The sequence below is a fragment of the Pteronotus mesoamericanus genome, unplaced genomic scaffold (genome assembly GCF_021234165.1).
Source record: "Pteronotus mesoamericanus isolate MK-2021 breed Mesoamerican mustached bat unplaced genomic scaffold, CSHL_Meso_final contig_657, whole genome shotgun sequence".
NCBI classification, from domain to species: domain Eukaryota; kingdom Metazoa; phylum Chordata; class Mammalia; order Chiroptera; family Mormoopidae; genus Pteronotus; species Pteronotus mesoamericanus.
In genome coordinates, this window is record NW_026555229.1 from 23,804,443 (window position 1) to 23,829,579 (window position 25,137).

At 63.7% G+C, this 25,137-nt stretch overlaps 1 protein-coding gene across 2 annotated transcripts in view; it reads left to right on the top strand.

The window, feature by feature from the left end:
• The window catches only part of PTPRE (protein tyrosine phosphatase receptor type E), a 119,857-nt gene that overhangs the window by 83,358 nt on the left and 11,362 nt on the right, over positions 1-25,137 (top strand). The window contains exons 3-12 of one of the 2 annotated variants that reach the window (XM_054581690.1): positions 4,056-4,174; positions 8,396-8,489; positions 8,744-8,817; positions 10,394-10,530; positions 14,201-14,291; positions 18,223-18,299; positions 18,949-18,985; positions 19,448-19,545; positions 23,325-23,444; positions 24,762-24,925. In XM_054581690.1, the coding sequence (XP_054437665.1) occupies positions 4,063-4,174; positions 8,396-8,489; positions 8,744-8,817; positions 10,394-10,530; positions 14,201-14,291; positions 18,223-18,299; positions 18,949-18,985; positions 19,448-19,545; positions 23,325-23,444; positions 24,762-24,925 (1,004 nt within the window). In that variant the 5' untranslated portion in view covers positions 4,056-4,062. Of the gene's footprint in view, positions 1-4,055; positions 4,175-8,395; positions 8,490-8,627; positions 8,670-8,743; positions 8,818-10,393; positions 10,531-14,200; positions 14,292-18,222; positions 18,300-18,948; positions 18,986-19,447; positions 19,546-23,324; positions 23,445-24,761; positions 24,926-25,137 lie in introns of those variants that run through there. The other variant, XM_054581691.1, reaches the window with a different exon arrangement.

A 25,137-nucleotide genomic window follows, 5' to 3' on the forward strand; every position in this document is an offset into this window, starting at 1 on the left:
CCCCTGCCGTTTCCACGGGTGCAACTGTCCAGGGAGCGCTCAGTTCAGCTCCCTGAGCCCCGAGAGGTCTGTGCGCCCCCAGGAACCCGACGGGACTCCTCGTGCGGCGGGCGCGCGCGCGCTGTGCAGCCGACCCTGGCAGCACCCAGGAGCTGGCTCGGGCCTCGGGAGAGCGGGGCCGGGCGGTGGTGGGAGATGGTGTGGGAGGCCCCTCACTATCTCCGCGCCGTCCCCCCCCGGTCTTCTCTGGGTGGCTGTCAGAGGAGGGTCAAACGAGGGGACCTTGGAGGACGTCATGGACAGCCAGCCAGGCGGGGACACAGCCATTTCTCTCTGCCCAGTCCTTGCCCCCCCCAATCCCGGGCGCGTCTCTGCCACTCATGCTGTTTCAGCGGCTTTCCCCTCCCACGTGCGCGATCACCTTTGCCCGAAAGTGGTTGGGCTCCAGCCGTCACCCGCTCAGGTCAGAGGCAGGCTCTTCGCCTCCTTTTAAGGAGCAAAGCCTCTTCCACAAGGGCAGGGCGGTCGTGGGGAGGCTGGATGCGCTGACTCTGCACCTTCCGCTGCTTTGGGGGTTTTCACTATTGTTATTTCAGCCTTTGAGTTTTTGTTCTTCCCTAACAGTAAGAAAATGATGATCTCGCCCTCTGGGTAACGGTGTCCTGATTCTACGGGAAACGGAGCCGTGGCCCGTCCGCGATGGAGTCTTCCTAGCGCTGTCCGTCCTTGGCAGCCTGCAGGACAGAGGGCCTCCCCGAGGCCCAGCATTCACCCTCGGAGACCCACACCATGCAGGTGTCCCGAGGGGGGGGTCCCTGACCCCCTGGGGCACTTGTCAGCAGACCACGGGGTTTGGCTCCGCCTCCAGCCTGCGCTCTGCCGCCCCCCCAACGGAAATGGGAGGGGGGGTGCCTGAGGCAGCGTCTGTGTGTGACTGCGGCCAAGACGGTGGCGGCCGGGCCGTGCTGGAGGCACGCGGGCAGCCCCCCTATTCACACTCACGTCACCGCAGGGCGCACGGGCGGGCCTGGCGGGCCCTGCATCGCAGTGGGAGGCCCTCAGAGGGGCGATGCTTGGTCTTTCCCTCTCGTCGTCCCTGCCCTGAAAACACCTGGGCGAGGGAGACCCTAGGCGGGACCAGCGACTCCACCCCCAGCGCCCCGTTCCCCGCCCCAGCCGGACGGCCTCGCGGGCAGGAAGCAGGGGTCAGGCGTGGGAAGCTGTCAGGGGCCGGCACTTCTGGCAGGAACTCGGAGGCCCAGAGGCCTGTGCACCCAGCGCCGCCCCCTCCCCTGTAGAGGCAGCGTAGCCTCGGGTGGTTGCAACTGGGGCTGGGGCCTGGGACCTCCCGTGCCCGGAGGCCAGGAGCTGGGACTCCGGCAGCCGAACCCTTGAATTCCAGGGGAACACAGAGGTCCACCAGCCACCCGGTCACAGACATTATTCACAGAACCTTCCAGAAAGGAGAAGTGGGCTTCCTTACCACTTTTTCAGACTCAGGGGCAGTGGGTAGCAGTCACCACCTGCAAGTAAGCAGGTGGGCGTTCCGGTCACAGCAGGTGGCGTCTCTTCTGGACGCACAGGCAGCCACGTGGGAATTTAACCGCCGCCGCCGCAGCCACCGCCACCCCACCCCCCACCGCCACCCAGGCTGCAAGTGGCCCTCCGGCTTCTTTCTCCAGCTGCCTCTGAAGGTCACTGTGACCAGCCTTTCCCGGGAGAGACCGTGGGAACAGGGTGCACACTGTGCTTGGCCTGGCTGCTGCCCCCGCACACGGGCAGGCTGCAGAGCCCACGGACAGGGCGGTGCGTTCTGCCCTGACCCTGGCCCCCGGCAGAGCCCAGTGACCCGCCGGAGCGGGGGGAGGCCAGAAGGGCAGGGCTCCCGCCGCAGCTTCTGGTCCCTTCATTCACAGAGCGGGCGCCCCAGGCCGGAGGAGAGGGGTCTGCCTGGGGAAGAAGCCCCCAGCCAGGGGACTAGATGCCCTCTGGGATCCGGCCTGGTGGTCCTGCCGCCGCTCACGCCCTTCTGGCCGCAGCCCCGGCCACGCCGCGCCTGAGCTCTTGCCCTTCTTGCCTCTGCGGCCCCTCCTGGGAAGGACGCCCCTCCTGAGCCATGTCAAGAGACTCTCCCCTGGGAGGGGGCTTCTGCCCGCCCTGGTCACAGTGACCCCCTAGGATGTGCTTCCCATCTTTGTCCTGCGTGGCCCATCCTGTACTTCTTGACCTACAGGGCTATCTGCCTCTTGATGGCACATTCCGTGGACGCAGCAATAAGGCCAGGCTGGTGCACCCTCGGCTCCTGGGCTCCTCACCGAGCCTGGCCAGGTGGCTGTCTGGTGCCCGATTTGAATTCTCCCGAGACGCTGCGTGCAGAAGCCACCTGGCGGCCAGGCGTCGGCGCTGAGGAAGGGCGGCCCCTGTGCCACATGCCGGGGACTCCTCGGGACCAACCTCAGCGGCGCGCTGTGGGGCCTCGGGGAGGGTCACGCCCTTCTCCAGGCTGCCGGCTTTCTCGGTGGCACTTGGGGTCGGGCACGGTCCGGCAGCACCGACGGGGCGCCTGCAGCGAGCCCGCGCACTGTGGGCGTCCGCACCGGAGACGAGAGGAGCTGCTGGGCCCACGGGACGTCTGGGCCAACCCCAGAGCAGCTGCCCAGCAAGGGCATTAAAAAGGCATCGAATGGAATAGAAAGGCAATTCTAATCAGAACGGAAGCCGGCCGGCGTTCGCGGGGAGGAGAGGGGAAGGCCGCTCCGCTGGGAATAAAGTACGTGGGTCATCTCGGTTCTGGAGATCCGATGTAGCGTGTGCCGCAGCCGTACTTAGGGCGTGTAAGCGCACGGTGAACTGATTAAATAAAATGGTTAAAATTCAACACGGAGTTAACGCCTGTTTCACGCAGTATTGTTGTGCTGATTCGTGTCTGTGCTTGTCAGGTAGCTGGTGTGAGCCCTTTGAGGGTATCTGTCGCGGGACCGGCAAGTGGTCGCTGGTCTGGCAACAAAATTGCTCCAGTAAAGGGACTCTTGAGAGTGGGACGGGTTTGAATTCTGTGAAGTTTAGCGCCCTCTGCTGGTCATAGCAGGCAAATGACTTGCTGTTGGATGCAGGATGAGACGGCCTTTGGCTCAAGGTCTCGGCTTCCTCTGCCGAGGAAGGGTCAACATCTGGGCACAAGTGCTTTCAAATTAATGCGTGTGATGGGAAAAGCGCTTCAGCAAGGGAGTCTGCATCCCTGGGTTGTACTAAGCCAGTGAGTCCTTCCTACCTAATCAGTTACTCTCTAATTTACTCATGGGGAAAGGACTGTAGCCTCCTGCAATAGCAGATTTTTTAATGCCACGAGAGGGCTGGGCTGGGCTTTCATCCGGGTAGTCGGGCTCTGGAGGGTAGGGGAGGGTGGAGGCCCTGGGGCTGCAGCGTCCGGGACCTGTCCGCACCGCTCAGGAGGGGGGCAGCGAGGCTGCCCTGGGAACGCGAGCCGCGGTGTGGCCACAGGGCGGCAGAGAGGGACCGGACTGTGCCGATGGGCCGGCCCCCCGGCCCTGGGACCGCAGGCGAGCGAGCCCAGCACCTCCCCGAGCCAGCGGCTCTTCCTGGGGGCCCTCACCCTTCCCCGGGCTGTCCTGACCCCTGACGCCGGGGGCCCAGCGCCATGTTCCCGATGGTGTCAACAGACGGTTGTCCCGTGGAACCGAGTCGTAACGGGGACGGGGAGGCTGTGGGCTGCCCCTCCGAGTCCTGGGTCTCGGGCACTTCCGGGCCCTGTGCCTCTCCTGCCTGACGACCCCGCCCCCAAAGCAGGCACGCAGACACAAAGAGGAATTAATCCAGTTGGCTGGAACTTACCGAGCCGGCGTGGGGGGCGCTCCCTGGAGCGGCCGACCTGGCAGGCCCCCGGGCGAGGTTCTCTCCTGAGCGCGGGGCCCCCTCCCAGGCTCAGAGGGACCGAGCGGCGCTCCCGAGGCGCCTCCCGCCGCCCCGTGCCCCCCATGCACTGCGCGCCCCCCTGGGGGAGGGCGCATCCCCTGAGCCTGTCCTGCCTCTTCCAGGCTCGCCATGGAGCCCTTCTGCCCGCTCCTGCTGGCAGGCGTTAGCTTGCCGCTGGCCAAGGCGTTCACGGTCAACGAGACGACCCCAGCGGACAGCAACTGGACCTCCACGACCTCGGGTAAGGGCCCGCTGCCTCGTGCGGCTGCCCCCGCCGCCCCCTCAGCCCACGGGGTCGCGGGCCTTCGAGGGTGATGGCATGGCTCAAGGGGCGGAGGAAGCCGTGGTTGGCTTTGTGCTGTGCTCTGCGCGCTCAACGCCTGTAAAACAGGCTGGCAAGAAAAGCCGGCTGTTCCGTGGGTGACTGCAGCAGAGCTCAGCGCTCGGCGGCAGCCGGCGGAACCCCGTGCTGAGAGCTGGCGCCAGCGGCAGCGGGGGCAGGAGACCCCCCGCGGGGGCCCAGTCAGACCAGCCCGAACCGGGAGCCAACGCTGCCGCCGGCCTGGGACATTTCCGTGCAGACATCACCGCTGAGATGACTTAAGACGCGGTTGTCAGTATTTTTAGATTAGGTGTTGGTATAGGGGTTAGGTTTGCTTGTTAAAGAGCCCTTACCTTTTCAAGACACGTACTTACTAAAGTATTTACAAATGAAATGGTATGATGTCCAGGAGTGACTTGGGAAGGGTGAGTGGGGGCAGGTGGGCCTTGTCCTGGTAAGAAAGCTGAGTGGCAAGTCCATGGGGTTGCGTATTCTGTTCTCTCCCCGTTTTTATATTGGTCAGGGCTCCCCAGAGAGCCGGTATGACTAGGACACCAAGACAGAGAAAGAGATCCAGCCGGCTGCTTCACAAGGCCTCGCTTGGAGCTCTTCTGGGCTGAGGCGCCAACCAAGGGGCGGTCCCTGCCCGCCCACAGCCCCCGCCCCTGGGGCCCTTGGGGCAGCAGGAGACCCGCCCCAAGTCTGGGTGCGCAGGTGCCTGGCCCAAGGCAGCGATGTTCCAGCAGTGGGCCGCGAGAATTCCTACAGCCGGCCATCCCTGACGGCTCGGTCGGGGCACGGGCCTCTTTCCCCTCGGGTTGCCAGGGAAAATAATGGCAACAGCCAACACAGCAGTGGCCGTCCAGTGTGGACCCCTGTCTTGAGCCGTAAATATATAGGTCACACAATAGAGTTGCATCTTTTTGGCCAAGTCGCATAATAAGGTTGCATCTGATTGGTTAATTCTTTTAAAGATTTTATTTATTTATTTTCAGAGAGAGGAGAAGAGAGGGAGAAAGGGAGAGAAACATCAATGGGTGAGAGAAACAGCAATTGGTTGCCTCTCACGTGCCGCTAAATGGGGACCCCGTCCGTGACCCAGGCATGTGCCCTGACACGCAATTGAACTGGCTACCTTTCGGTTCACAGGCAGGCGCTCAATCCACTGAACCACACCAGCCAGGGCTGATTGGTTCATTCTTAGTGCCAGAAATCCTTATATGCAATTATAGACACCTGATTTCTTAAAAAACCCTTTTGGAGCAAAAAGGGTAGGTAATTACTATTAATAATTTTTTGGTAAAACAATCAAAATTATACCTTTTTTTGGTCAGATCAGCAAAAAGTATATATTTCGGTGTGCTGCAGAGTTTTAGTAATTAGCGTATGTGCTATGAGATGGACAAGGTTGAAACTCACACTCAGTCCCCTAACTTGCAATTTCCAGGAGCAGAGCCTATGTAAGCCACACACACACACACACACACACACTTTGCAGGTGAGTGTGCACAAACTTGGCACACTCATCACACGCACTCGACTCGGAGCGCCGCTGGGGAGAGTCTGGGAAGAGGGCCGCTCCCGCGGCGACGCTCCGGGCGCCCCTCCTGCGCAGCCGAGCCGCCAGCGCGAACAGAAACAGAAGGCGACTCCAGGGTTTCCTCTGAGACGCCAGCCACTCCCTCCCTGGAGCGAATCGGTGTCCAGGGACACCGCCCCGCCTTCAGAGGGACTTTCCGGCCCACATTATTTTTCCAAGTTGTATTTAGGTTGACTGACTTACCAATAGAGAATCGGATAACTGTACATGAAAACGTAGGCCCCTCCTTTTGCCAGGTTGGAGGAAGGGAGCGCTCTGGGCGCGCCACCCGCTTGGCCCCAGTGGGCTGGGGCAGAGAGGCAGCTGCCCCGCAGCCAGGGTGGGCACCCTGTGTCCTCAGCAGGCCCGCGCCCACCCCGGCGAGCCCGCCTGACCTCTGCCCTGCAAATCAGGGGCAGCTGCTGGCAAAAGGCAGGAGCCTGGGGGGGTGCCCATCCACCCACTTGATCCGCCGCCTCTGTCCATGGGCGCAGCCCTGCCCGGGGCCCTGCTTGGTTCACCTCGCCCCGTCCTGAGGCGCATGCTTGGGAATCCCCGCGTCTGTGAATGCAGCCTTCCCGCAGGCGGCAGGAGCGGGGAGGCCGGCCCCCGAAGCCCCTGACGGAGGCCCCCAGGGCTGGGCTGCCTGTGGCCCAGGTGCCCCCGGCAGCTCCTGGGCAGGCTGCACCCTCGGCCGGGGCCACCCATCCTTGGGCCCGAGCCCCGGCTGGTCAGCCACCGCCAGGCGGGGGCTGAGCGGGCAGCCGGGCCCGTGCGATGCAGAAGCGGGCGTGTCCGCGGCAGCGAAGGGAAGGGGCACCCGCCCGGCTCCACGGCTGCACTGCCGGGCAGAGACGGAGCCCAGGCCTGGGCCGGCCGTGCCCCGGTGTCAGGCTTCTGCCAGGCAGCCTGTGCTGGAGGTGGCTCCCGGGCCCGCGGAGGGCGGAGGGAGGGTGTGGAAGCCTCAGGCCAGGTGGGTTCCCAGGAGAGGCCCCTGGGACACTAGGCAGGTGCTCTCAGGTGCTGAGCCTGGCACCAGCTGGGCCTTGAGCCGCAGCAGGGCCTGTGAGCACCACCAGCCAGCAGGGGGCGGCATCGGCACGTCCTGGGCGAGGGTGTTATGGAGGCAGGCCAGGGTTAGGGCGGCTGGGGGCACCTCCTCGTCACAGACCAGCTGTCCTCCATGGACTGCTACATCTGACAGTCCCTCCAGTCGGTAGAATTTCGTGGACCGCTTGCAGGGCGCCAGGGCGTAGAGGGTTGGCTGGCCTGCTCCTAAGGGGGTGAGATGCAGGTCACAACCTTTAGGACTCACAGGGAGGGGATGCAAGGTGAGGGGAGACTGCAGGGCTAGGGAGCCCCCGCCAGGCTCAGGGCCGTGCTCGGTGCTTCCGTGAACCCCAAGTGCGAGCAGCCCAGCGCTGGCTTTGGGGGGGCTCCCCCAGAACGCGAGGGAAGGCCGTCACCCACGGGGTCTTTCGCTGCGGGAGACAGGGTCTGTGCTGGGACCCACCAGAGGAAAGCTGAGTGGGCTTCCTGGAGGAGGGGGCCTGTGTTCCCTGGAGAGCGGGGACGTTTTGGGGAGGGGGGACAGCGTGACAGGTGGGGCGGTGGGGGGAGGACGGAAGCTGGCAGCCAGGCCACAGAGTCCCCTGGAGTGTGGGCTGGGGGGCAGGTCCTGGGAGGCCACAAGCCCGCCGCACTGCGTCTGGGGATGGGGGCCTCCCGGCCGAGGAGGGGCAGCCTGGGCGCGTGCGGGGCAGAGGGAGGAGGAGCGAGGGCGGTGCCGGCGGCCAGCATCGCTCAGGGCGGGTGGGACCGCAGCTCCTGCCTCTGGGAGCCGGGCCCCCGGGGCTGCAGCCTCTGACGGGCCCCGGGGCCGGTCTGCTCCCCGCACCCCGAGGTCCCACCGGTGGCCCGCGAGTTCCCCAGCATGTCCTGGGACGGCGCAGTGTGGCCTCTGCACCTTCACTCTCTTCTACCTCCCCATTAGGGGAAGAGGCGGGCGCCTTGGGAACCCAGAAAAGCAGGCCGCCTGGGGGTGAGGGCCGGGGGGCCTCGGCGTTGTTGCGGTCACTGCCTCCCACCAGGGGACCTGGGACGGGTCAGGTCCCTGGCTCCTCAGCTCCGAGTTTCCTTCTGGTGTCCACATGCCCCTCGGTAGGTGGGGAAGGGTTGTGGCTGCAGTGGTCAAGGACGGGGGGCTGCTTGGCAGCCTGCCAAGCAATGGGCTCTTGTCCCAGAAGAAAGGCTGACGGAGGAGGGGCTTTGAAAATGCCAAGTGAGGTCTGGGAAGAAGAGTCAGTGTGGAAGGACCACTTTACAGACTGTGGGGTGTGGCTCTGGTGTGGGGGAAGGGGGGCGGGTGGAGGAGGGGGCCCTGCTCAGCAAACTGTAAAGTGGGGCCGGGGGGGGCCCGGAACGAAGGGCTGGTGGGGCACTTTGCAAACTGTCGAGTGCAGCCGGGGGTTGGGAGCCTCCCGTGCCCAGACCCCCGCCCCACCGCCCGCGCCCCCCGCCCGGGTGCCGGGTGGGGTCGTGACGGCCGCTTCCACCCCCAGGCCCCCCGGCCGCCGGCCCCCGGCCCCTGCTGGCCTGGCTGCCGCTGCCCCTGCTGCTCCTCCTCTTCCTGCTGCTGGCCGCCTACTTCTGCAGGTAGGAGTGTCCTGCGCTGACTTGCCCGTCTGCTCGGATGAGGAAATGAGCACCCACGGGCTGCGATGACGGTGGGGCGTGGGGCCCGGTGGCAGAGGGCGGCGGGGCCGCGGGGCAGAGGGACGCGGGCAGCGGCGGCTCAGCCATGAGCAGCAGGAACAGCTTCTCCCGGCTCACCTGGTGGGTGCCCCCCGGGGCTCTGGGCTCGGGGGGCCCCCTCCCCTGTGCCACAACCTTACGCGTCTCTCTCTCAGGTTCAGGAAGCACAGGAAGGCCACGGTCAGCGCCAACGACAAGAAGATGCCCAACGGGATCCTGGAGGAGCAAGGTACGCACACCGGCAGGCCCGGGCACGCCTGCCCAACGCAGCGGCTGCCCCCGTCCGTGGCCGCCATCCCCAGCTCTGCATCACCTGCCGGAAGGCCGGTGCCGGTGACTCTAGAAGGTCACCATGTCAAAACTTTCCTCTCGGGTGTGAAACAGACGTTTGAAACGTGTTGGTTTGTGGCTTTTCTGAGACACCGTTCACATCCTGTCGTTTCACAGGGCGTCGGCATGTGCTTTGCAGTGAGTCTAAGATGAGACAGTGGGTTCAGAGCCTGAGTGGGCTCAGGGGCTCCCCGGAAGCCTCCCGCTTCGTGCCCAGCGCTCGGGCGATTGACTGGAAGGGCCTGGCCTGTGGCGGGCGGTCCCAGCCGCCCGGAGCTTCTAGCCTAGGCTCAGCCACGAACTGCCGGCGCTGCCTGAAGGCTCAGCACCTTCCTTCCCACACCTTGGGGTGGCTGAGAAAGGCGCGAGAGGCAGGCGATGTAAAATATTGGTCCCCATCAGTGACGACGGCTTCCTTCAGGAGCTGGCTGCGGGAGGGCCTGTGGTTTGGGGAACAAACATGCTGTTGGGCTTCCCAAGGGGTGGCTGAGGCGATCCTGAGTTAACAGCCGGAAAACAGCCGCGGGCGGCGCCGGGGAGCCGGCCTGCACGCAGGGCCGCGGTCCAGTTAGCGTGTGTGCCCGGGGCACTGACCCTCAGTGTATGACAACGTGGCCTCCGGTGCCACCTCCCTGCCCGTCCCCAGTGGCAGGGAGGTGGGGGTGCCTGGCCGGGCGGGAGCGCTCTTTCGGGCACCTCAGCGGGGGGGGCAGGAACGGCCCCTGGGGGCCGTTCTTGGCTGGGTTCAGAGCAGTTCTGGGCGGGTAAGGGCCTGCCTGTCTGCAGGGCTGACCCGGGGAAGCGCAGCCCAGGAAGGGAAGCGCACGCCGGTGGCTTCTCTTCTCATCGTGCTCAGAGCTGGGGAGGCACTTGCCCTGGGAACTCCCTCGCGGCCCATCACCCCTCTCCTCGTCCATGCGTCCCTGCCTCACCCGCCCCCTTCCTCCAAGGAACCAAAAACAAAAGACAAGGATGGTTATCTCTGGGAGTCCCTGGGGTTTGAGTGACCAGGGCTGTTCGTTACAAACGAGGCCAGACAGAGGGAGGCTCGTCCGCAGGCTGGTTCCCAGTCTGCTCCCCGGGTACACCCAGAAACCTGGAGGAGCCTCCTGTCTTTCCAAGCCGGGGGACGAGCTGGGTGGGAAGCACCTCCGTCTTCCGTGGAAGCAGCAGGGGCAGGAGGCGAGGTGGGTGGGTGGGCTGAGGCGGCTGTGGTTGGTGAGAACAGGGAACACAGCCGTAGGGGCTCCCGTCCCTCGCAAATGGGCGAGTGATGTGGCTGTATTACAGGATGCGTTTCTTTGCCTTTGGCTGTTCAGGGCCCTGCTGGGCTCAGGCTACGTGACCAGAGAGGAGCATCGGCCCCCGCCACCCCCAGCTGTTGTTGCTCCAGGGAAGCTGTAGGGCAGCCTGGCTAACGGACCACCCGCCCGGGATCCTGCTAAAGAGCCGCCATGTTTCTTTTGATCCCACAGAGCAGCAGAGAGTGATGCTTCTCAGCAGGTCGCCCTCCGGGCCCAAGAAGTACTTTCCCATCCCCGTGGGGCAGCTGGAGGAGGAGGTCCGGGTCCGGTCGGCGGACGAGTGTAAGCGGTTCCGGGAGGAGTTCACTGTGAGTTGGCGCGTCCCTTCTGCCTCCTTGTCGTGTGGTCGGGAACTGGGAAATGCAGGGGTGTAGTTAAGGTCCACACCCCAAGGACTGAGAACCCCCGCATCCGTTGTAACACTGTCCCCAAAAACAGGGGGCCCGGGAAACCACATTCCGGCTGCGTGCCCTCCACGGGCGCTCGTTCCTGACCCGGGAGACGGGGCGGGGATGTGAGTCTCCTTCCAGCGCAAACACTGCGAGGGCCGCGCTGTGAAACCCCCTGTGGCTGAGATGCTGTGGTCCCGTTGACGCGGAGGACCAGGCCCGAGAGACCGCAGTGTGGCCGGTTTTCTCATGGGAAGCCCTGGAGCTTCTGAGAGCTCGGACTCCCAGCCACGGGGGCGGCCGCACTTCCCCTGGCCACCATGACAAGGTCAAGTCAGCATGGTGGCGCGGCCTGGAGGGACGTGGGCTGTGCCCCGGCCACTCTCTGACGCCCGCCTGAGTCAGTACCACCTGTGTCCCCGCTGCTGCTGCTGCTGCTGCTTGGACTTGGATGCATTACCTCCATGAACTTGGCCATGGCAGCAGCTAACTGAGACGGACTTAACCAACTGGCCCAGTCCTAACGGGAGCAAACAGCGGCTGCTAACTCGCCGCCAGCAAGGCCAGTGCGTTAAGGGCACCTCCCCTTGCAGTGTTAATTTTTTATTTCCTGTCCTGTGAATCCGATAGACAGACAGACAGATGTAGAGGTGGGCAGGGAGTTGGAGCCGCTGGAAGGTGCTGTCCTGGAGTTTGCTCTTCGGTGTTTGTCCATCGGGTTTGGGTCCTGCATCTTCCACATCTTGTGCGTGGCCAGCGTGAGGCGTGAGCTAGGACGCGCCCCCAGCAGGGTGCCCACCTGCCTGGGCCCCGCCTGCTGGGCCCCAGCCCCGGCACGTCAGTCAGCTGCTCCTGGAAGCGGCCTCCCTCGCTTGCGTGTGCGGGGGCTGGGCGGGCGCCTGCCTGGATGACCTCAGGGCTCCAGCGTGAGGCTGAGACAGGGGACTGCGTACACAGCAGAGTGTTGTGCAATCGTCACAGTGAAAGATGGCATGACTCCCGCTGCACACCCGTGACTTTTCACACTGAAGCCACCAGGAGAGCACGGAAAGTTGATGGCACATCTAAATGTACTTTGCTTATTTCTTAGCACAAGGCTCGTCTGCCTCTATCATGCTTCCTTTTAATTGTTTCCAAACGTGTCCCCCTTTTGGAGAAATTAGGTCATATGGAAAGACATCTCCAAGCCGTATTGTTTTGCGATCTCTCGGACTGATAAGAGAAGTTACTTGTGCATTCTCGAGATAACTCTCCAAGTGACACGCGACGAGGCTTTCCCCCTCCCTCCCTGTCCCATTGCCCCGGCGCTGTCCGTCCCTGCCAAGGCGGGCGTAGGCCCCTGAGTCGCAGCCTGCCGGCCCTGCCGCGCCCCAGGTACGGGCAGCCACCAGGCCGAGGCTCTTCCCTGGCTGCAGAGTTCGAGGAGGCGCCCAGACACTCAGGCCCCATGACATGTTAGTGCAACGTTTAAAAATACCCGAATGAATGCAGGCGGTCCGCGCAAAACGCAACGGCACGCGTGTCACGAACGACAGGACCGTCTGGCTGACCTTCCCGTTCCTCCAGGCTCCAGCGTGGCGTGTCAGTGCACGCTTACTGCTCCTGCCCTGGTGTGAAAGTTTGATGGTTTGGCCACTATGGGTTTTTGGCGTTAATTTTGACTTTTTAAAATGTTGCACTCGCCCATTAGTTTATTTTGAATCCTGAGGTCTTAGATTTCGCTCCCCAGACAGGTGCCTCGCTGCTCCGGCCCCACCCCGTCCCCACCCTCGGGCAGCCTTCCCAGCGGCAGCCCCTCCGCCCAGCCAAGGGCAGGTATCGCCATGGCAGAGGGGACCGTGCGGGACTTGAGTCACTTGAGTCTAGCGGCGTGGAACCTGGTCCTGGCTCCAGGGACCCTGGACAAGCTGCTTGTTCCTTGCTCCGTGGGCCCCAGTTTGCTGTCTTCTCGCGAGAGGGACAGCGGTGGCCTGAGCTATGTCTGTGCCTCGTCCCTCTGCTAAGGGCCGCGGAGCCGCCAGGACCGGCCGCCTCTTGGCTCCGCAGACAGACCCGCTTGGCGCGGACCCTCACCCCGTTCCTCTTCCTTTCTCGCCCGCTGCCCCGCGCTCCTCTCCCAAAAGCGGCCGAAGGGGGATTGAGTCTCAAGGAGGAGGTTCCCAGAGCTCGGACGCGTGCGCCCCGCTGATCGGAGCGGAGCCGAGCCTGAGGAGGGCACAGCGCACTGGGTGCAGGGACCGGTCCGGGGGCTGACGGAGGTGGGGGTGTGGGCGGCAGCCTGCACGAGCCCCTGCCGCTGCCCCTGCCCCGTCCGCTCCCTACCCGCCCGGGGACCAGGCATCTGGCTGAATCTCAGCCTCGGTTTCCGCATCTGGGAAACGAGGGAGCTCCTGCGCCCCGAGGGCTTTCGTACACAACCTGTGAAAGAGGCAAGGCATGTGCCCGCCTTGGCCCAGGGCGCCCTGAGGGAGCGGGGCCTGCTGTGTTTTCAGGCAGCTTCTGTGCCTTCCAGCCTCGCCCTCTGCGCCCCGCAATGGTTGACCGCTGTCCTGGCCAAGTCCGCCCAGGCTCCCGGTTAGATCTCTTAGGTGTGTGCCCTCCGGGCCAGGAAAACGCCCTCTCCACACAGGTGCTCCCGGGAGCCTCCGTCCCAGCCGTTGCCGAGCCCGGCCCAGTCGGGAGGTTGTGGAGAGGCACGGGGGAGCGGTCCCAGCCCGACTCACAAGCCAGAACCGTCCCCTGGGCTTGCGGGACAGCCCACGCCTGGCTCCCCGTCTGCTTTCCTCAGTCTATTGCCGGCCCCCCAGCACGGCAAACACACGCTGGTTCATGGGCACATTCATGGAAATGAAATCTCACCTCAACAAACAAACAAGCCCTCTTCAGCCAATTGCATAACCGGGCAATGAATCACACGGTGTTGCTGACCCACGGCTACGTGCACGGCTCACGCTCGGCCCTGCGGGGGGACCCAGCTCGGGCGCAGCCCCCCGCCCCCCCACAGCTGTCCCGGGCCCTCAGCACCACCCCGGCTGCGGGCGGTGGGAGGCCCGGGCAGGCTGTTCGCAGGTCGGCGCGCTGGGCTGCTCCGTGCGGCCGGCAGGCAGCGGGCGTGGCCCGGGCTTGGCATCCGGACACGTGCTAGGTGCCCGGAGTGTTTGGTTTCTCTCACCCCGAGGGACATTCTGTGCCGCCCACAGAGCCGGCATCGTCACTCTGTCTCCATCTGGGGCAGATGCCAGGCCAGGCCTTCAGGGTGGCAGAGCCGGGCCCCTCCTCGCCTCGGAGACCCCTCCCGCCACCCCCGCCCACCGCCCTGCCACCACAGCGCCTTCCGAGGAAGGCGGGCTTCTTGGGGCTTCTCTTTCTCTCTGATTTCCTATTTTTAAAGCAGTTTTAGGTTTACCGAAAAATCGGTCGTGAAGTATCCAGTTCAGTGATTAGCCCATTGCATTAGCGAGCTGTTTGTTACAACTGACCGGTAATGAATCTGTCATAACTGACGAGCCAGGGGCGAGTTGTGGCAGTCGATGAGGTGACAGGAGCTGGCCGGCACCCCATCGGGTGCTAACTCTGCGTTTTCTTCCAGGCGCTGCCGTCTGGACACACTCAAGGGACTTTTGAGCAGGCCAATAAAGAAGAAAACAGAGAGAAAAACAGATACCCCAACATCCTTCCCAGTAAGATTTCACTTTTCTTTGCGCGGTTGGTGGCGTTTTGGCGAAACTCTGGGTTCCCTCGCCGCCCTGGGGCACGCGCCGGTCCAAGCGAGCGGCAGGACGCGCCGGGGCCCGGAGGTCGGCGCCCCATCAGCAGAGCTGCCCGGCCTTCGGTCTGGCGCGTTGGCCGCTGTCTGCCACGGGGACACAGGCGGCCCGCGCTGGTGAGGGGCTGGCCGCTGAGCCTGTGCTTAATGGGGCTGCCCAGGAGCCTTGGGGGGGCCGCCGGCACCGCACCTGATCCTGAGTCCCAGCCAGGGTGGCTGGTGGCCCTGGGCATCTCCTTGTCTTGGACTCAATGCTGTTGGCCACCAGCAGCAAGTCCTCTGGACCAAGTGCAGAAATGACAAATGAGAAACCTGTAGGCCTTGGGCCACGTTGTGGGAACGTTTCCGACCAAAACCGCAACAGCTAAACGTCGCCGCGGGCTGCAGAGCGTGGGCTAGAGGAGGTGCTGGGCCGGGGAGCTGGCAGATCCCTCTGGGCCATGGCCCTGGGTGGCCTTCACGGCCGGCCTCGCGGCCAAGACAAGCCCCCGAGTTCCCGGCTGCCTTTGTAAAAGCTGGCCTGGGAAGGCTGCGGGGCTCTTCATCCAGCCTGGACGCCTGCCCCGTCGGCTCTGCCTGGCAGACTCACGGTGTGGAGGGTCCAGGAGCCTGCTGAGGTCAGGTCTGCGCCCCGAGCCCGAGGCCCCTCCTGGGGCGGGCACGGCGCCCATGCGGCTGAGGAGCCCCCGTGAGCCGTCTCCAGCAGCTGGGCTCTCGGCCGCGTTTGTGGGTTAGACGTGAGTCCACCGCCCTGTGGGTAAGAGGAGCCGTGACCCGCCCGATTTCTGTCGTCTCTGGGTGCTCCGGTCTCGAGAGGAAGAGCCCTTTCCCATTTTGCCTGCTTCTAATTTATGTGGGGCTTGCAGAGACCCTCGACCCTCTGATCCAGTGGAAACGTGGGCGATTAAGCAGCGTCCTCCACCCCGCCCATGGGTGTAGAGGAAGCCAGGGAGCCCCAGGGAGAGGGGACAGGTGGCCGCTGTGGCCCCGCGGCCAAGCTGTGAGGGGCGCGGGGACCGGGGTTGGCTCCTGGACACACTGTGCGGGCAGCACCGAGCAGCTTTGCTGCTGGACTGGGTGCAGGGGACAGGGGACAGGGGGAGGTGTGGGTCAGGCTGCGGCAGCGCAAGGAGGGGCCCCAGGAGGAGGCTGGGGGTCTTTGGAATAATTGTGTCAAGTCAAAACCGGGATGTTGGAAATTAGTGACCGTTATTAGTGCACTTCGGTCAGTTAATCAGCTTAATTCGCGCTCGGATCGGCAGAACAGGCATCTGGCGGGGGGGGGGGGCTGCTCTGGGCCAAGCACTTTCCCAGGCTCCGGACCCACGTTTCTCGTCACTAAGCCCCTTCTCCTTTAAGAGTGGTTTCGGTGGGCCTTCCGTGGGGGCGGAACAGTTGGCCCAGTGCGGGGTCACCTGCATCGCCGTCCCAGGATGGGCCCCCCGGCCCCTGACAGCCACCAGCCGGGAGCAGCAGGGCTCCCTCCCTCCCTCCACCCCAAGGCTGCATCCCGCTCATGCTGGGGAAGGAGGTCGGCCTTCGAGGTGAGCTCGAAGCGTGACAGGGGACAGAACAGGCTCTTCACACGTCCCCCCCGAGAAGTCCTCCCTCGCCACCTCAGCCCCTCCCAGCCCGGCGGCTCCCCGCCAGAGGAAACCAAGGGTGCTGGTGGTCACCGAGGGCCGGGGACCGTGCCAGGATGTGACGCATTTCACGTTGCTGGGACAGTGGTCAGACGGAATGGCAGTGTGGAGACGCTCGGATGGGCTCCGGAGGTGGCCCGCTCGGTGGCACCCGGCCATTGGCATCAGCAAAACACAGGACGAATGAGGGGGGTGTCTGATTTCTTTGAAATTGGCCAGAGACGCCCTGCGTCCGGCCAGGAGCCAGGACAGTGTGGGCTGGATCAGGGGACATTGTGCAGGGGACAGAGAGACCCTGCTCTTCCTCAGGGTGGGTTTAGGGTCCACAGGCGGGGAGAGGGGCCGAGGCCTGACTTCTACCACCCCGGCACCTTCCCCGCCTCTCCCCGTCTCCCCCAAGCCCAGGCCGGCTGTGAATTTACCAGATTTTCAAGCTGTCCCCCACCCCGCGTGGGAAGCCCAGCCACAGATGTGGCCCCCGCCCCCTGAGTTCTGAGAACAGAGCTCAGGACACGATGCTGGGTTGTCCTAGGGCCTGGCCTACGGAAAGGCAAGAGAATCCTATTTTCTGGGAAATGCCTACAGCTGATAAATTTAGGAAATAATGTTTTGAAAGTGAACTGTGGCTTTTAGAGTAGAAAGACAGGAAGCTCGTAAACCTGCAAGATTCTGGGTCCAACCAGAGTCTATTTTTCGCCTTCTGCTTTCTATAGCTGTCCTCAGGGTGTGCCTGCTTTTCCCTGGTTTTCCCCGGCTCGGCGCCCGGGGCCTGCTCACGGTGGCCAGCCCCCGGCACGGGGTCGCGCGGCCCCGTCCGCACAGGCTGCTAGTTTGGGCTGTGACACCCTGACCGCCCCCTGGGGGCCGTCGCTGTCCCTGAGGATTGCACGGGCCTGTCCTCTGCGTGCAGCAGGACAGAGCTGGTCTGGGGATAGGATGCCCAGCCCACGGGTGTCTGAGGCCGCCCGCCACCTTCCAGGTGGACGATGGGCAACAGCCATGACCCGGGGGCTCTGCCCAGGTCCCTACCACCCAGGCACCCCCCCCCCATTAGCTTCAGTCCTGTGCCCACGAGGAGGGGGCAGAGCAGGGACAAAGATGCAGAATTATTCAATAATCAATGACACGGATGCAAACCGAACAGCCACCGTGCGCCCAGTGCCGAGCTGGCAAGCAGTGACGCCGAGCAGCTGCGTTCGGGCCGGCCGGTCGGGGCCCCGTGAGGGACCTGTTCCTGGCGAGGCCAGTGCCGCACGCCGCACGCCGCACGCCGCCCAGGCCCAGGCTGGGACACAGGGCTGTCAGGGACCCGGGAAACGTCTCTCCTCCCCGAAACGCAGAAAACGCATGTGGTTGCCATGCAGCCTGGCCGACGCCCATCGTCACAGCAACCGCTAACACGGCTGTCAAGGCTCGAATGTTTGTTGTGAAGATGGGGCCCGTGAAGGCAGAGGTGACCAAGACCTGCTGAAGTCACAGCAGGGCTGGTTGGAACCGCCGCAGCGTGTGCGCGTGTACGCACACACACTCCCGAAGCACACGCGCATGCCGCATACGCTCACACACACCGAAGCTCATACCACACACACAGACACACACTCACAGACACTCATACACACGCACCTCACACACAGGCACACCCCGTACACAAGATGCGCACACCCCCTCGCAGGCTCACACACGCTCCCACGCCCCTCACATCCACACTCACGCTCCGCACACACACTCGTGCGCGGTGCCCCTGCTCAGCGCTCCTCCCCGGGAAACGGCTTGTCCCCCGGCCGGACTCTCCCAGGCAGGTGGCCCACCAAGCCCACGTTCCTGTGTGTCCTGCGTACCTTCCTTCCCGCTGAGGCGCACCTGAGGGCTGAGAGCTGGGGTCTGCAGCCCCAGACCGCAGACCCCGCTGTCTGCTTGTCTGGCCGTCGCCCGCCTGCCCCTGGAGAGCCCGGGAGAGTGGCCCCCAGCAGGACCCCGAGTGCCCCCGCGCTTGTCCGCATGGGGGCCGCGCCTGTGCTGGTTGGCATCTTGGGGGCGGGGCGGGCCTGCTGTGGACGCTGAGGCTCTAACCTCTGAGGGCGCCCCTCAGGGACCGCCCGGGGAGACCCGCTGCGTCCTCGGCAGCGCTTGACACGGCAGGTGGGAGTGCGTGTGGGAGCTGTGACCTGCTTGTCCTGACGCCGTGTCGCTCTTTTTAAACAGACGATCATACCAGGGTGGTTTTGAGCCAAGTGGACGGGATACCCTGTTCAGACTACATCAACGCTTCCTACATCGACGTAAGTCCTCCGCGGCCCTTTCCTGGCCAGGGCGACGAGCCCAGCTGGGCCGCTGGGGGGCTGAGTGGGAATCGTGCCCGATGGGCACTTGCTTCTGCCACAGTCTCGCCGGGCAGCCTGGCCACAGCGCAGACGGCACGGCAGCATCCACGCCTTTCAATCCGTGTGTGTGCGCTGGGGTTCGTTCTCAAGAAGCATAAGCCCCAAAAGTGTTTACTACGGCTCTGTTTATATTTCTGACAAAACAGAACAGGAGGGGCCAGGGAAGTAAATCGTGGTAAAACCGCACCCAAGGATTATTACGACTCCATTTTCATTGAACCTCAGAAAATCGTTTAACATAAGTTATTAAATTACCACAGCAATACAGTGTAGGAGAATCTGTGCATATAAACCAATTAAAAATATACGGATGTGTGTCTGCCTGTGTGTGTGTCTCAGAAAGCGTTCCCAGAAAAAGAGGCTGGAAAAAGACATACAAAAATAGCTTTTGTTATTTCTGAAGTTACTGGTGAATTCTGCTCTTACTTTTTTGTGTGTGGGTTTTCCAAATGTTTCATCATGAATATGTATTGCTTTCCTAACAACAATAAAGATCTTTTTCAGAAGACAATTTTGAAAAATTATAAGTCAGATTTTATTTTCCCAGGGTTACAAGGAGAAGAATAAATTCATAGCAGCTCAAGGTAAGCTTGTGCATGTCACCTCTCGCTTATCCCACGCCCTTACACGCACGCACATGCACACACGCGCGCACACGCACACACACGCCCGTTCTGGTTCAGCTTCTGGAGTGGGGGCTGCTGCTCTGAGACTCACCAATACTGAGTGGCCGCAAGCCACTCGGACACGCCACTGCCCGCCCATCCGAGTCCCTGTCGCCGCCTGTTAACTAACCTAACTGGGTCCAGTAACTTAGCTCCCTGTGGACTGCCCCGCTCCCGGGGGCAGCGCGGGGCACAGGGTGACGGGCGGGTCCCTCCCAGGCCACCGGCTCTGGGGTTCTGTAGGGTGCACACAGGACCCGCCGGCCTTCCGCGCCTCAGCGCGGCGGGAGCCGCGTCCCGGGCCCGAAGGCCAGGGCGCCGGGGGCTGGGCCCGCACCGCCTCCCCCCGCGCCTGACTCCGGGCCCCTCCTCCACCCACAGGCCCTAAACAGGAGACAGTGAATGACTTCTGGAGGATGATCTGGGAACAGAAGACTGCGACCATCGTCATGCTGACGAACCTGAAAGAGAGGAAAGAGGTGAGCCCCGGACACGGGAATGCTTTCTTGCTGCTGCTGCTGCTGCTGCTGCTGCTGCTGGGAGGTGTGTGTGGGGGCCGGGGGGTGTGGGCTGGGGTTACCACTTCCTTTTTACTGTTTCTCTCCCTTCTTATCACTGCAGAAGAAAAAAAAAAAAAAAAAACGCCCCTGGCTCAACAGCATTTTTATCTTGAAATAAATGCTGTGTTCCAAGTAGCTGTCGACATAAGAACTGTCCGAACCGGCTGTGAATTTTGGGGAGTTTGTTTGAGCCAAGCTAATGGCATTGCTGGGAAGCGACATCTCAAGGGATTGAGAAAACGCTCAGGCGAAGGGCTGTTTTGCTGCTTATTTTAGAATTGAAGGAGGAGACATAAAATCCGTCGGTGGTAGGTTAGGGAGGCAAGAGAAAGCAAAGCAGGGAAACCTCTGGGATTGGATAAAAAGCGCAGTGGAGAAGCACAGGCTTTCTTTACATTGGAGGGCACGGTCGCGTTAATAATTAACAGCGCAGTGCGCCGATTCGGGGTTCAGGAGACAAGGTAACAGTGAGGGTTTCTCTGGTCTCTCGTGCCCCGGTGGGCGACTGTGTCCTGAGGGGCCTGGAAATGGGGCAGATAGCTCTGACATTCCAGAGACACGTTAGGTAGATGCAGGACCAGAGACAGGCTGGCTTAAGGTGAAGAGCGGCCTTTGCAGAGGAAGCTACGGCCTAGGACGTGAGCACCCACCAGGCCTCGCTCGCAGCTAGGAATTTCTACGTCCTTCTTACGTGGCTACTTTCGGCCTCTGGGCTCAGTTTTCGTCTCCACCCTGCTGGCCTCGCCTGAGAGCGTCAGGTTAGGCTTTGGCCCCTTCTCCGCCCCCATCGCTCACTGTCGCAGGCTGCGGTACGAGGGCCCAGGGGCCGGCCGGCTGGCTGGGCTTCAGCATTTTTCACGTCTCGTAGGTTGAGCGTGTACCGTGCCGGGCCTCAGACCATAAATAAAAACGGCTTCCTGCTTGTGATCTAGGCAAGAGAGATGCATTTGAAAAATAAGATACACTGAACGAATGCTGAGTCCACTATACTTAATCAGCTGTTTCTAATTCAAAAAGTAACGTGTGTATGAGGACTCAAAACCTCTTAAAAGAGGCCCGGTAAACAGGTTCACTTCCCACGCAGGGCAAACGTTTGCCCGTGCCTCCCGGTCAGCGTCGCGGACGTAGGCAGCGTCTGGCCAGCGCGCCAGCCACCTCCCGCGATTTGTGACCCGCTGGGAGGGGCTGGCACCAAGCAGAAAGCAAACAAACGTGGACTGTCGGGAGGTGACATAAAAAATAACGGAGCACGAAGGGCGCCGAGGTGTCCCGTCGGGAGGGGCTGAGCCAGCCCGGCGGAGGGCCAGGCCAGGCGCAGCCTGGCTGTGCCCGAGAGAGGCCTTTTCACGGCTCCGAGCCTTCGCTTCGGGCAAAGGGGCCAAGGAGCGTTGTCAGGTTCCTGCAGCAGGAAGGAGGGGGACAGGGGGACAGCCCCCAAGGGCGTGGCTGGGGGTGCCAGCAGCTGCCCACTTGGGACCACGCTGGTGCTGGGCCCCCAAGACTGGAAGGACTTGTACCAAATCCCACCAGACAGGAGCTCAAGGGGCGGCGGAGTGGGCTGTGAAAGCTTGCGTATCTTTCCGCACCCCCCAGGCCGGTGCCCACGCCGGGCCGGACTCTGGAAAGGCACCAGGGTGCCGGGCTAGGGGCTTGAGGGGCTGGCTGAGGCGGGGGGAGCAGGGGCTTGTCTTTTATGAAGGGCCTCGTTCTCAGGAAGGAAGGAAGAACGGGGAGCTGGAGAGAGACTTGTGGAGGTGGGGAGCCGGTTCCAGCATGTTCTAGCCTGAGGGCAGAGCGGCGGCGTGGGCGCGGCTGAGAGGAAGGCCCGGCTTGGCGGGGACGCCGGGCCAGGCACGCGGCCCCAGAGGTGCTGATTGCTCCTCTGTCACTCACTGGCAGGGGACCAGCGGGCCTGTGCCCCGCCAACCAAGCCCAGGTGGCATGGCCGAGGCTCGGGGAAGGGCTGCCCTTCGGGACGGAAATAACCGGCCCGGGGTCGCCCAGCGGGTGTTTGGGGCGAGAGGCTGGGCCTGGACTCCGCGGGGCAGGAGGTACTGAGGCGGCCCCCAGAGCCATTGTCACTGCCATGCAGGAAATGGCCTCCAACCACGTTCGTTTCCGGTTGGGGAGGAGTTGGGACAGAGCTGGGGGGTGGGCCGCCCTTCTCTGAGGGAGCCCTGCCGCTGGAGGGGGCTGGGGGGTCCCAGGGCCACGTAGCTGGAGGGTCCCCACGCCCTGAGTGGATGCTGCGGCAGGGCCCCCATGACCAGCCTGGCTGGGGTGGGGGAGGGGTGGGCTTGTTAGCGAGTGTGAAATACACAGAGCCCCCGCCAGGAGCGGCGAACGCCCACCCCCCCGCCCCGCCCCCGGCCCAGCCCCGGCCCAGCGCCCCACTGCGGCTGTCGCTGCAGTTTTCCGTGTGATGTCACTCGGACCCTCCCGCCAGATTTTTCCATTCCTGTGACTCAGAGCGGCCGCTGGCTCCGGCCGCCCCCCGACCCGCTCGCCGGTCCACATTGAATCATTTCTCAACAGAGTTCCCTTTTTTTCACTGCTCCACTTCTGCTGTGGCCGCCCGGCTTCAACACCCGGGCGGGATGTTGGGAAACGCAGCTGCTCTGTCATCTCGCGGCCTGGCGTGCAGGGGGGGACTGTGGCCGCGGGGGCGGCGGGGGCCCAGGGCACGTACACAGCGCACAGCGAGCCCGGGGCCGGGGCTCGGGGGAGGGCCTCTCAGGGCGAGGCGCTTGGGGGGGCCCGGGGGCCCCCGGGAGGCCGAGACTGGCCCGCACCGGGGCCTTTGGGGTTCGCTTGTCTGGGGGCCACGTCAGAGACAGCCAGGGCCCGGAGGTAGGGGGACGCGTTCCGTGGGTGTCCTCCCACAAGTGCTGGGCTCTGGTGAATGCCACAGCCCTTCTGAGTTGTAGGGTCATCAGTCCTCGTGACAGGCGCCCTCGCTGTGCCCCGCGTGGGCCGTTTCCAGGGTCACTGTCCCATGTTTAGGAGGCCACTGCCTCCCGGAGGCCGGGCCCAAGCAGAACTTCGGCCGCCGCAGGTCCCCACGCTCAGGAGGGCTGGCCGTTGGTCAGGTGCCAGGCCGCCTGGACTGCAGCCCGGGAGCCGGTGGGGGCCTTCCGTAGCGGGGAGGGCAGGGTGGGGCGGAAAGCGGGTGCTGTGCGGCCCCGTGCCCAGGCCTGCCGTGCCCGCCCCGGCCCTTTCCTCGCTGGGGGAATGAGGGGCTTTGCCACCCGAGACGGCGGACTGGCCTGGCGCCTGTCATGTCCGAGCTTAGGAGCTGAGCTGGACAGAGCCACCTGCCAGACTCACTGGGAAGTGTTTGGGGAACACAGAGTCCCAGGGGCCGGGTGCGCACCCCGCGGCCTGGGGGCCAGGCTTGGTCAGGGTCCCGGCCCGGCAGGGCGCGGGCTCAGCCGGAAGGTCCAGGAAACCTGTGGGCTTCGTGACGGGTGAAGGCGTGAGACCTCCGGACGGCGGAATCGGAAAGGCCGGTGGTAGGCTCAGGGCTGCCCTGAAGGAGCCGTGTGGCCTCAGTGTCCCCTTTCATAAGCAGATAGTGGCTCGTGCCCTGTCCCAGCCCCAAGCATGTTTGGTGGGAACCTGGCGTGTGTGAGGCCCAGGGTGACGGCAGGGGACACAGCGCCCACCAGCCTCCCGTTCCGTTCGATTGTCCTGCGCAGGAGAAGTGCTGTCAGTACTGGCCGGACCAAGGCTGCTGGACCTACGGACATATCCGGGTCTGCGTGGAGGACTACATGGTCCTGGTGGACTACACCATCCGCAAGTTCTGCGTCCAGTCGGTAAGCGCCCGGCGTGACCCGCGCTCGGGGAAGGCAGTTCTCCACCAGGGACGTGTGAGAGTAACCACGGGTGCACGGTTCATGACGCGGAGAGCTGCGTCCCTACCCTCGGGCGTTGCCCCGCCCCGGCTCTGCCACCCACCCCCCGCTTTGCTCCCCGTCCCCCAGCACTCCAGCGGCTCTTGCTGAGTGGGGCCGAGGCCGGAGGATGTGCCCGACGGGGACAGGGACGGGAAGGGGACCGGGACGGGCGTCAGTGGTCCGAGCACGTGGGTCTACAGCAGAGGTGCCCAGGAGCCCTCACACAGTGCCCGGCGCTCCGGGCTCCCCGGGGCTTTCTGGGCGGAGGAAGTGAGGCAGCCCGAGGGGCGGGGGCCCCTGGCCACAGTGCTGTCTCACACACTGGGATCACAAGGCAGGATTTTTTGTTAACAGTTTCAAAATTACATATGAAACTTCCTCATTATCTCCTGCTGATTTCCCCCCGAAGGTTTTGAGGCAGAGCCCAGCAGAGATGCCTGTATGTATACGAGATAGAAAACATAAGAGGCTTTATATTCAAAACCAGCGAGCACGGAAGGTCCTGTTATCAGGAATGAAAAGTAGATGATTGGCATTGTTAGATCCCAAACTTTGAGGCTGAGGTTTCTAGAAGCCATGGCAAAAAAAAGGGAAGGTCAGCTTTGCCATTCTCGCCGACCCCTGCGCGCCTCCCTCCCAGGCCCTTGCATACACACACACCAGACAGACAGCGTCCCGCGCATGCATGTATGCACGCACAGGCATGCACAGACATGGAGATAACACATGTGCACGCAGGTGTGCATGCACACAGATACACAGCTAAAACGTGCATGCACAAGCAGGCATGCACGTACACACAAGGCACGCACGCATGCACGCCCTCAGATACACCGTGGTCCGGGGCAAACTCAGGCTTTGGGTAACAACATCCAAGGGACTTTGCGGAGGGTCCAGGGCGTCTCCTACGAGTGGGCCAACAGCCTCACCTTGTCCTCCCACTGCAGATGCTTGGGAGTGGACGTGTGTGCTGTGCGTAATCAAAGGGGGCCCCAGACTAAGAGGGCGGCCACCTGCTTACCTGCGGGGTCCCTGAGTCCCGGGCCGGCTCTAGGGATGCGTCTGGCTGCCCGGAACCTGCGTGGGACCCGTGCCGGGGGCCTCTGCTCCTCTGCCCACGTGCACAGCCACAGGGGCGCCCGCCCCGCCGTGGGCCTGTCCGCGGCTGCCCCAGCTGGGGGGGCGGGCAGCGCGGGGATGGCTGGCCCCCGCGCATCCCCGTGTCCCTCCCTGCAGCAGCTCCCGGATGGCTGCAAAGCCCCGCGGCTCGTGTGCCAACTGCACTTCACCAGCTGGCCGGACTTCGGGGTGCCTTTCACCCCCATTGGGATGCTCAAGTTCCTGAAGAAAGTGAGGACGCTCAACCCCGCGCACGCTGGGCCCATCGTGGTCCACTGCAGGTACGCCGGGCTCAGGGCGGCGGGGGGCGGAACCCCCAGCCCGCAGGCACGGGCGGCTGCCTGGGGACCGCGCCCCTCGCGCATTCCGTGGTAGCCGCACCCTCCCATCATAGGCACCCGAGGGGGACCCCAGTCCCCAAAACAGGCGCGCGCTGAGAGGCCCGGCCTGACGGTGGGAATGGGACCGGCAGCTCCCCTCAGCCTCCCCTTCA